General features: G+C 45.2%; 1 protein-coding gene across 1 annotated transcript; it reads right to left on the bottom strand.

The window, feature by feature from the left end:
• Nucleotides 1–438: 438 nt before the first annotated feature.
• Nucleotides 439–11,042, bottom strand: Kpna2 (karyopherin subunit alpha 2). The gene is made up of 11 exons (XM_021634317.2): nucleotides 10,875–11,042; nucleotides 9,429–9,526; nucleotides 8,617–8,754; nucleotides 5,510–5,598; nucleotides 4,794–5,062; nucleotides 4,340–4,434; nucleotides 3,988–4,251; nucleotides 3,596–3,829; nucleotides 2,803–2,985; nucleotides 1,234–1,383; nucleotides 439–776 (listed from the first exon to the last, which is right to left on the bottom strand). The coding sequence occupies exons 2-11, from the start codon at nucleotides 9,501–9,503 to the stop codon at nucleotides 684–686; spliced, it is 1,590 nt and encodes a 529-aa protein (XP_021489992.1). The 5' UTR covers nucleotides 9,504–9,526; nucleotides 10,875–11,042; the 3' UTR covers nucleotides 439–683.
• Nucleotides 11,043–11,494: the final 452 nt, after the last annotated feature.

The raw sequence follows: 11,494 nt of genomic DNA, 5'->3' as shown, positions 1-11,494 counted from the left end.
TCTGAGCCATCTCTCCAGGCCCCAGAAAATAAGAAATCGACTAAGAAAGACAAGGCACTCTTCTTGCAAAGGACTCAAAATTAATATTGTGGTTTCTTCTTGTCTGATAGAAACACTTATGCTTCGAGTAATGGTCAGTAAGCCATACTGTAAAGATTTCCTGACTGACTTCAGGTAACCTGCCCAGGGGCAAACATGCAGTAAGGTGGAAGCTGAGGAGTGAATTCCACTTAGACTCCAGAGACTGAGTGAATGTGGGCCTTCTCAGAAAGCATCTGCTAGCCAGAGACAAGTGGTGCTGGCTACCTAGTCCTGTAGGGGATGTGAGGGCGCACTCCACATCCTCAGCTTTACAAAGTATCTGCAAGCAGGGCCACCTCTGGTTAGCCGCTGCAGATAACTTGGGTCACCCTTCATTTCCACGAGCAAGACAAAGAGTAAAGAAGAGTGGAACTTAATCTTTATTTACAGGACACTGCAGGGTACGAAATTCCACACAGAAATAAGAAACTCAGAGGACAGCTTCATATAGTATGTACAGTTCACAACTGTTCAAGTATAGTTTCTTTGTAAAAAGTGCTACAATAACAAACCACATTTAAAAAGAGTTCTTAGTAGAGAAAAACAGTAAGACAAATTTATGAAGAACACGGCACATGGAAACAACATTGTGCCTCTGTACATCAGAAGTTGAAGGTGCCGGGAGCCCCATCCTGAACTTGGAAGGCGAAGCCTTCAGAGGTAGTTTCTGGCACAACATTTTGATCTTCCTCGTCCTAGAAATAGCAAAACAAGATATAACGGTAAACACTGTACATCCTTAGCAGTAGCCTGTCTCAAAGCCTACACTTGGTAGAACAGAGCTTGGCTAATTCATTAGTGCTGAGAGAAGGTTCTGGATGGGTTGAGGCACCAACAGCAACTGACATCTGTCTATCTACCAATGACTGTATAATAGGAGGCAGAGTAAGGTCCTGGAGTTGGTCCATTTCTCCATAAGCTCCCACAAGGACGCCCACAAACTTATCCAGAGGTGTTCCAGGCTATTCATACACCATCAAGCCCATACTAGAGGAGCAAATACATATATCCTGGCTGCACTGATGCTTGCTCTCTGTGAGGGAGGGCATGGGTAATAGCAGAGTAGATCCATACACAAAGGATCAAAATCTAACAGGCTTGAAGATACTTGTGGATTGCTGTATGCTTTCCAGGCATACGGCCATCACTCACCCCCGCCGAGAAGTACTTCTCAATTAAGCTTAGCGAAGCCTTGTACACAGACTCATTTTCATGGCTCTGCAGCGCTTCGATTCTGTCCAAACCTCCACACTCTTCAATCATTATACTGAGCTTTTCTGTCTCACCCAGCTTCTCCGCAGCCTTAAAACAAACACAATTCAAGTTTATATCTTAACTCTAGTCTAGTTCAGATATAAATACCAGTTTCTAGGAGAAGCAATTTAGTTGTTTTGTGTATTTATTTTGATCTATTTGTCTAGTTTTGGTGTCTCCCTGTAGCCATGGCCTGCCAGGAATTGCCAGGTAGAGCAAATACCTGTTTTTGTTTTGTTTTTATCTTTCCCTGAGAGACAGTGTTTCTCTGTGTAGCTGAGTTTCCTGGATCCCCCTTTGTAGACCAGGCTGGCCTCAAACTCAGAGATCAACCTGCCTCTGCCTCCCAAGTGCCTGAATTAAAGGTGTGTGCCACCACAGCTGCTACCACCACACAGCTGCTTTTTTTGTTTGGTTGTTGTTTTGAGACAGGGTTTCACTATGCAAGAACATTGCCGTAGCTAGGCATGAGGGTGATCTCCTTTAATTCAGGAATTAAATCCAGGTGTATCTCTAGAAATAGCTCAGCAGGAATAGTGACCTGCACGCACAGTGCAGTTCACAACTTTAATCTCAGGGATTCAACGCCCTCCCCCAAACTCCTCAGGGACCATGCATGCAAGCACATGGACACTTAAGTACATGTAGGCATAACATTTATACAGATAAACACAAAAATAAGACAAGAACACAATTAGTCTATGAATTATATAAAGATTCCTTCCAAACTTTTAACAGACCAAATAACTGATTTGCTTCAAAACTTAGGGTTTTAACTGAAGACGAGCAGGAAACCTGGCCAATCAGAGACAGATTTACATGCATGGGGTAGAAACACCAGTGGCTGGAAAGATGGCTCTGAGTTAAGAGCACTGGCTGCTCTTCCAGGTCATGAGTTCAATTCCCAGCAACCACATGTTGGCTCACAACAATCTATAATGAAATCTGGTTCCCTCTTCTGGCATGCAGGTGTACATGCAAACACAACATTGTATACATAATAAATAAATCTTTAAAAAAAAAAAAAAAAGGATGAGTCATCAGTGTCCTTTAACTCTAGACTCAACTTTTTTTTTGCATGTATTGAAAGGATCTCATTCTATAATCCAAACTGGCTTGGAAATAATGAGTTGACTGCCCTTCAACTCATAGTGGTCCTGTGTGCTAGGATTACAGGTATGAGCTCCCTATATAGGGAGGTCAAGACAGCCTAGGCTACTTGACAGCCCAACATTTAAAAAAAAAAACAAAAAAAAAAAATCCTTCTGTTCTCTTGTTCTGTTTTGTTCAATATGTGGTATCTCCATGTAGACCAGGCTGGCCTCCCGAGCACTGGGATTTATAAAAAGTGAGGCACATGTAAAGCGACCTTCTGACCCTGACCATTAGTAACCAACTCCCCCATCATCTTCCAGCCATGAAGAGCTAGGATTGTCAACCCAGAGCCATGGCCTTATTAGGTCTTACCTGGAAGATATTTGCAATGGCATCAAGAATAACCAGAACAATTTTGGTGTCTTTTGCACTCAAGAGGTTCGTCAAAGGTTCTATTATGCCACAATGAACAAGATACACAATCTGTTCAACAGTCCCACCACTGGTGTAGTTGGTCACAGCCCATACAGCTTCCTTCTGTGTCTTAAAGTCGGCCTGGTAAACAAGAAAATGGTTTTAGTTCAGAAGTCCTACCAGTAAGACTCCAAAAGGTAGTGTTGTACAGACACTAACTCAACTACCTACTTGATTCTACCAGCATTAGGAGGTGCTGCCTGCCACCTACCTAACAAAAAGGCTTAGGGAGCTGGCACCGATGTTGTTTTAGACTCTTTAGTAGTTGTTATTGGTTTAAGACAGGTTTCTCTATGTAGTCCTGGCTATGCTGAAAATTGCTGCTTTGATCAGGCTGGCCTCAAATTCAAAGATCTTCCTGTCTCTGCCTCCCAAGCTCAGGGTATTAAAGGTGCATGCTACTACACCCAGATTCTTCTAAGACTCTTAAAAGCATAGGTTGGGGGCTGAAGAGATAGCTCAGAGGTTAAGAGCACTGGTTGCTCTTCCAGAGGTCATGAGTTCAATTCCCAGCAACCATATGGTGGCTCACAACCATCTGAAATGAAATCTGGTGCCCTCTTCTGGTGTGCAGGTGTACATGCGAACACACTGTATACCTAATAAATACATCTTAAAAATAAATAAATAAATAAATAAGAAAGAAGCATGAGCTCAATAACCATGAGGTCATACCCTTAGCTCTCATTACCTTAGAGAGAACACCAACAAGAAATGGGACAAGGCCATGATTCACAACTTGCTGTATCTGGTCCTGGCGTCCAGCTGTGATGTTTGACATTGTCCATGTGGCCTCCTTCTGAATATTAGTTTTGGGGTTTGTTAGCAGGCTGGGAAACACTGCAAGTGCTCCTGCGTCTATCACAATCTGAGTCTGTTCATCTGTTCCAGTGACAATATTCCCTATGGCTCTTAGTGCGGGAGTCTAAAAAGAAAAATATTTTGATGTTGATTAGTTACTTTCTATTTTTTCCAATACTACTAAAAAATTCTTACTCTAAAAGTTCTGCAAAAGTCATACAGTATCTCAATACTATGGCTCCTATACTCATAAAGCTCATTAATAAAAAGGTTAACACCCACCACAATTGGCAATTCAGTAGCTCCTAGAAGCTTCACAAGTTGGGGCACAACTCCTGTTTTCACAACCATCTCAATGCGTTCATTTGGACCATCAGTCAGGTAGGAAATAGCCCAGCAGGAATCTGCTAACACTTCTGGATCATTGTGATGCAGGAGACGAACTAAAGTAGGAAGAATCTGCTCAACAGCATCTAAGGGGGGTGCGGGATTCTTGTTTCGACAAAGGTTTGAAAGGGTCCAGGTAAGATTACGTAAGTAACCACACTGGGGGAAAGAAAAATTAGTTAGAAGGCTTATTTCTGAAAAGATGAGAACAAAATACTAAGTGACTTTACTTATGGTAATAACTTACTGCCAAGGAAGAGAGGTCAGGAATTGCAAGAAGTGCCAACAGTGGGTCAACTGCACCATACTTGATAACCAAGTCTCGGAAAACTGAACCATCACCTGAAAGAGAAAGCAAGATTAAATAAAGGTAAATACCTTTAATCTCTTTAATCTTTTTATCTCTGTGAGTTCCAAGTCAGACTGGTTTATAGCCAGTGCTACATAGCGAGACCCTCATAAAAGTAAAAAAGATTAGAGAATCTACTTCTCCAGAGCAACAATGTTCAGCTACTGAATGCACTGTCAGACATGCAGTAACACAAGTATTTCTCCAGTAGCATTGTTAAATGCTTCTTCCACTCCTAATAAGGGCTGAAAGCAAACTCAAAGCTTGGCACTAAAGTCACTAGGACCTTTAACACTGTCCTTCTTTAATCACATTGGACACATTCAATCCAAAGAATTTTAAGTGCAAGTACCTGCAATGTTTCCAAGAGCCCATACAGCTTGCTCGCTGATGTGAGCATGGGGAGATGCCAAGAGAGAAATAAACGCCGGGATGGCACCTCCATCGACCACAGCCTTAGTCTGCTCAGATGTCCCAGAAGCAATGTTAGTGAGTGCCCAAGCAGATTCAAACTGAATGGGACTGCAATCAGTTTTGCCCAAGAAGGACACAAATTTGGGGATCAAACCAGCTCGGATGATATTGTCTATGGGAGGCTGTTTCTCCCTAGAAAGCAGTTTCCTACGGGAAACAAAAAGAAAATACGGGAAACAAAAAGAAAATTAAAGTTATTGCCACAGTGCCTTGAAAGGCGTCTAAAAATCTTGACAAAGTAACTGATACATGTATGAACTCAACATAGGGAAGGCTGAAGCAAAAGGACTGTGCACTTAAGGTCAGCCTAGGCTACATGAGATCCTGTTTAAAAGAAGGGGGAAGGGCGATGGTGAGATGATTTAGCAGGTAAGGGACCAAGCCTGACAACCTAAATTCAACCCCCAGGACTCACATGGTGGAGAGAACTGCAAGTTGTCCTCTGATTTCCATAATAAACAAACAAATAAATTGAAAATAAAGTAAAAATTCATGACTATATGGTTTTACTTTATCCATCCCACCTGTTTCTCCCCACCACAATCTCAAAGGGCTAATTTTGTAGGTTACCCATGCCAGAGCCTGCAGACTTACCGAGCAGCTTGAGTAGCTTGGAGCTGGCTTTCCAAATTGTTACTGTTTATGCCTTTAACAATGTCCTCAACAGACCAATTCACAGTGCCCTAAAAGAAGAAATGCAGTATTTTACAAATTATTTTCATTAAATATATATAATAGACTTTATACTTGTTATGTTGTTTAGTTGTTGTCAACTTGACACAACCTAGTCACCAGAAGACAGATCAACATGAAGAATTGCTTTGGTCAGATTAACCTCTGCCCATGTCTGAAATGATCTTGATGATTGATGTGGGAGAGTTCAGCTTACTGTGGGCACCACCCCCAGGCAGGCAGGTCTGGGCTGTATAGGAAAGCTAGCCTAGTCAAGACAGCCAGTCAGTAAACAGCAACACTGCCCACTGCTTCATGGTTTCGGTTTGAGTTCCTGTCCTGATTTTCCTCATTAATAAATTATGACCTGGAGAGAAAAGCCAAATAAACCTCTCCCTGCCACTACACTGCTTTCAGGTTTATCATAGCAACAGAAAGCAAACTAGTACTGTAAGGCACTGTAAGGATACTTTTAGGTCTTAGTCTGTTACTAAAAGATTAACTTTACATTTAATTTGGCCTACTAAATTGTTTTTTTTATATGTATAGTTCTCAAACTTAGCACCGTGACACTGGATTCTCAAGTCAGAGCACTTTTCTCACTAAAGAAAGGTAGTTGTTAAGGCAAACTTAAGGTTTTCCTCTTTTTAAACCCCCCGAAACAGGGTTTCTCTGTGTAGCCTTGGCTCTCCTGGACTCCCTTTATAGACCAGGCTGGCCTCAAACACAAAGATCCGGCTGCTTCTGCCTCCGTGAGTGCTGGGATTACAGGTGTGCACCCCTGCGTCTGGCATAAAGGCTAGTCTTAAATTAGATGCAATCACTTGAACCCAGATATACTTTCAACAAAGATATATAGAGCTACAGACAATGCCTTGGACTTTTGTTTGTTGTTTGGTTTTGACACAGGATCTCTTCACATAGCCTTGGTTGTCCTGGAACTCATTATGTAGACTAGGCCGGCCTAGAACTCACAGAGCACTACTTACCTCTACCTACAGAGTACTGGGATAAAAAGTTTTATGCTACCACCTGGCCTAATTTCTTGGATTTTTATTTAAGAATTTTATCTACAAATTTCCATAGTAGATTATTTTTCTATTGTGAATCACTAAAAAGGCTTGTAGCCCTCAAAACAGTATAAGCTATCGTCACTGCTCTTGGTTGCCCACCAGAACTTTATGCTAAGACTCCAATGCTGGGGACTGGAGAGATGGCTCCGCAGTTAAGAGCACTGACTGCTCTTCCAAAGGACCCAGATTCAAATCCCAGCATCCACATGGCAGCTCACAGCTCACAACTGTCTGTAATTCCAGCTCCAGGGGATCTGACACCCTCATACGACATACATGAAGGCAGAAAACCAATGTGGGGGAAAAAAAAGGAAAGGAAAAAAAAAAAAAGACTCCAATGCTCTTATAGACACCATACATTTTGGTTACATGACATGAGAGGTGAAAAAAAAAAATCAAGTTGGAACTGCTCTGGAAGCTTTAAGCTTTTCCTCACTGCTGGCTCACTTTCATAGTGTTGCAAGATATGGCGTGGGGGGGGATTTAACCACCATACCCAGCTACGTCCCCTATATCCTGTTTGGCATAGTGTACCTGTTGGTTCAACAGTGACACCAATGTTATGGAGGTAACCAACTGCTTTCCTGTTTTATTTAAAACCTACTCCACAGGGAGGGATCTCATGCCTGTTCCTGCACCCCTGGCCATGAATCCCTGCTGAGAGGTCAAACTTTAGAGAAGACTGGCTTTGTCCAGGCTGGCCTCGAACTCAGAGATCTCACAGCCTCTGTCTCCCTGAGTGCTGGGATTACAGGCATGTGCCACCATGTTTGGCTTTCATTGATTCTTAACAGTAGCAAAGTTACAGTTATAAAGCAGCAATGAAAATAATTTTATGGTTGGGGAGTTTCCCACTACATAATCATCTGTATTGAAGGGCTGCAGCACTAGGAGGGGTAGGAACCACTGCTTTACACTCTACAGCCTGCCATGGCTGCCACATACCCAAGGCCAAGGGAGGACTAAAGTTGAGTTCCAGATCAGGACGAGAGAAAGTATCAGACCAGCCAGGGTCATACAGCAAGTATGACACTGTCTCAGAAAAGGAGCTAGAAAACCTCCTTATTCTTCAACTGGAACTGAACTGTCAAGGTAGCCAGCCCTGCAGGGATGTCTGAAGGAAGGTCAGAACTAGAAAACTATGCACTGCAGTGTAGCCATGTGGTAGAGAGTTGCCCAGAATGTATGTGTGTGGCTTTACTCCAGCACTGACAAAAAAAAATCAAACCGGTGCCAAAGAGATGGCTCACTGGTCAAAAGCACTAGCATTCTAGAAGAGGTTCAATACCCAGCACCCACATGGCAGCTCACAACTCTGTTAACTCCAGCTCCAGGGGATCAAATACCCTCACATAGACATACATGCAGACAAAACACCAATGCACAGAAAATTGATCATTTAAAAAAAAAAAAAATCACAATAACAGCTGGGCGCTGGTGGCACATGCCTTTAATTCCAGCAGAGGCCAGCCTGGTCTACAGAGTGAGCTCCAGGAAGGCCAGGGCTACACAGAGAAACCCTGTCTGGGATAGGGGGTGGGAATAACAAACTGGGCTGGAAAGGTGACCGCAGTAGGTCAAGTCTGATGCCCTGAATTTGATCCAAAGGACCCTGTATAGGCAGAAAAGAGAAAACCCACCCCATATAACACATACCATGACATGTGTGCACCTAGACACATACATCATCCCTGTCTTGAAAAACCAAAAAGACAAAACAAATGGAAACAAACTGAATTCCATATATATATATGTGTGTGTGTGTGTGTGTGTGTGTGTGTGTGTCTATATATTATAAATGCAGGTTTATTTGGATCAGTGAGAAAGAGGTAGAGGAAAGGGGAACACGCACAGGGGGGCAGGAAGGAGGAAAGGGGGAGAAAGAACAGAAACTTTAAATGTCTAAGAAACATTTATCCATGTTTTCTAGGTGTACATGAGTGCAAATGCACTTACCTGATTGTTGCGATTTTCCTGCAGTGGAGAAGTAGCATCATCCGGAAATGAGCTGACATTTCTCCTTTTTAGCATCTGGTCATCTTTCTTAGCTTTCCTCAGTTCCACATTAACTTCTATTCGCCGGCGCCGCATTTCCTGAAGAAAAGACAACTTGTCTTATTTTTTGCTCTTTACAAATTAATTTTTCTCTTATATACATTGGTGCTTTGCCTGCATGTGTGAGGTCAGATCTCCTAGAACTGGAGTTACAGACATTTATGAGCTACTACGTGGGTGATGGGAATTGAATCCAGGTCCTATGGAAGGACAGCCAGTGCTCTTAACTGCTGAGCTATTTCTCCTAACTCTCATACGACCTTTTACTGACAAATGATGGTCTCCTCACCTCTGCATGTGCACCTAGTGAACACAAAAATGTTTACACACACAAATAAATCAATGCAATTTTAAGTTTTTTAATACCTAAGACTAGAGATAAAGCTCAGGCACAGAGGGGCTGGAGAGATGGCTCAGTGGTTAAGAGTACCATCTGCTCTTCCAAAGGACCAGGGTTCAATTCCCAGCACCCACATGGCAGCTCACAACTTTCTGTAACTCCAGTTCCAAGGGAATCTGACACCTTCACACTAATGCGCACACACACACACACACACACACACACACAAAAGCTCAGGCACAAGAAAAAAACCCACCTGATTGAGTGCTAGATTCAATCCCTAGTACCTCAAAACCCGTGTTATATACATTATAAATATCCCTTCTTACTTCCCTTTACAAGGATATATAAGAAAACAACAGAAGCCACTCACTGTACTGTCTTTTCCCTTGTTCTTGAATCTGTTAAGCCGGGCAGCTGGTAAGTTAGCATTCTCGTTGGTGGACATGGTTGCAGGAACAAGGGGGAAAACTAGTCGACAGGGAGGGTAAGGAAAAAAAAAAAGCACTTCTTAATAAGAGCACAGCAGAAGATGGGCATAGTAACACATGCCTTTAATCCTGAGGGGCTGAGGCAGACAGATCTGTAGCCAGCTTAATCATAGCAGGATGCCTTTACTGGAAGGTGAATTCCAGACAGCCAGGGATACTGACAAACACTGTCTCCAAAAACAAAAACCAAACAAACCAAACCAAACCAAACCAAACCAAAAGTTTTCAGCATTAGGGCTGAAAAGGTAATAGTGCCCCTCCTACAATGGGGTTAACCTCGGGCAACCTAAATGCTAGAAGAAACATTTTTTTTAAACAATTTAAAACTTCCACTAACCACGTTATTAAAAGGCTAAAAAGAAACGAATGGAATTTATTAAGGCTTTTACCCAATACAGCTAAAATATTACCATTTCAGCAAGTCATCAATACGGAAAAACTGAAGTGTTTTACTGTTTTCATACACCTTCAAAAATCCTGTGTGTAGTTTAAGCACACAGCAACATCTCAATTCAGATTAGCGGCTTTTCAAGCACTCCGTGGCCTTAAGCCTCTGGCCAGCAGGGTATTAGACAAGGCTCTACATTCTAGACTCCACTAGTTAAGAGAACACCTAGTAGAACCCCAGCTGCCTTAGAGCTGACAATCTACCTCCCCGGGGCAGTAAGTGCAGCTACGGTTTTCTGCGGATTGACGGCCGGAATGAATACATACTGGCACCTCCAAGTACGTAAGGACTCGGTTTGGTTCGTTTACGTTATAGAACCTTCCACAGCCATCGCCGTGGGCGGTGACATTAGCGCCGAAACCTTCAGCCCCTTGCACACACTTCCAGCGTGCATCCAATTAGGACATCAGCTGTGGTCACCGGGACTCGATAGATCCCAGGTGGGATCGCCACCGAGGGGAAGGACCCAAGAGTCCCCCGCCGATCTGCCGGCTCCAACTGCTTCCCGTCCGTCCTCCACAAGGACGCCGGCGACCCGGGTCAAGGGTGGCATTGGGATGTCTAACTGCCACCCCCATCTCCGGCCCAGAGCCGCGTCCTCTCCCCCGGGCGGCGGCGGCGCCAGGGCGGGGACGGGGGCCGACGGGTCCGCTCGGCGGCGGCCGACACCCCCCGGGCCCCGCGCCGCCCCCCGGGCCTTCGCCGCCCTCCTCAGCGGCCCGCCCCGCCAGCCCCGGCCCCGGCCGGGGGACGCCGCGCCGCCCCGAGGCCTCGCCCGCGGAGGGAGGCCCGGCCCACGCCCCGGCGCGGCCTGCTGCCTCCGTCCGCCGCGCAGCGCTCCCGCCGGCCGTTACCGCGCGGCCCCGGCCTCGGCTCCCACCTGCACAGCGGGCTCAGGCTTCCTCGGAAGGCGGTGCGGAGCGCTCAGGCTGCGGGTCGGCGGCCCTCGAAACGTCCGCCGCGTCTCAGCCCTCAGACTTTGTGCCTCGTGCTGCCGGCCGGCGCGATTTAAATTTCCCGGTGACGCCGCCTCCTGATTGGCTGGTTTGAGCCCAAGCTGTGTGTCCATTGGCAGATTTGAAAAACACGTTAGGCGGGGGTGGGGGTGGGACCCGGACACTGGGCCTAGGGGGAAAAAAGGTGGGGGTGGGGTGGCGAGGAGGGTAGCATCGCGAGAAGAGGGCGCGGACGGGCAATCCCAGAGTGCTTTGCAGGAGGGTGACTCCCGAGCGCCGCGCAGAGCGCTCAAGGGTGGGTGCCGTCTGCGCGTCCCCGGAGCCCCGTGCAGTGCTGTTTGTTTTCTCTGGTCCTGGCCTTAAGCAAATACACGGAATTATTATTACACTCATTATCTTTAAAGAAACAGAGCAAAAGTTTAGCCGGGTGTGATTGGCGCAGGCTTTTAATTCAAGCACTCGGGAGGCAGAAACAGGATGGCTATGAGTTCGAGGTGAGCCTGGCGAGCAAGCCAGGGCTACGCAAGGAGACCCTGTCTCAAAA

Source organism: Meriones unguiculatus, chromosome 7 (assembly GCF_030254825.1).
Source record: "Meriones unguiculatus strain TT.TT164.6M chromosome 7, Bangor_MerUng_6.1, whole genome shotgun sequence".
NCBI classification, from domain to species: Eukaryota; Metazoa; Chordata; class Mammalia; order Rodentia; family Muridae; genus Meriones; species Meriones unguiculatus.
Note: the sequence above shows the minus strand (reverse complement) of the source record. Positions and strands in the feature narration are given on the sequence as shown.

What these genes read in the sequence shown, in the direction of transcription:
- Kpna2 (XM_021634317.2), bottom strand. Translation starts at nt 9,503, where the DNA reads ATGTCCACCAACGAGAATGCTAACTTACCAGCTGCCCGGCTTAACAGA. An exon ending in ACAAGGGAAAAGACAGTACA is followed by an intron (nt 8,755 to 9,428) that starts GTGAGTGGCTTC and finishes TCTTTTCTTCAG; the next exon opens with GAAATGCGGCGCCGGCGAAT. An exon ending in CCATTGCAAATATCTTCCAG is followed by an intron (nt 1,384 to 2,802) that starts GTAAGACCTAAT and finishes GTTTGTTTTAAG; the next exon opens with GCTGCGGAGAAGCTGGGTGA.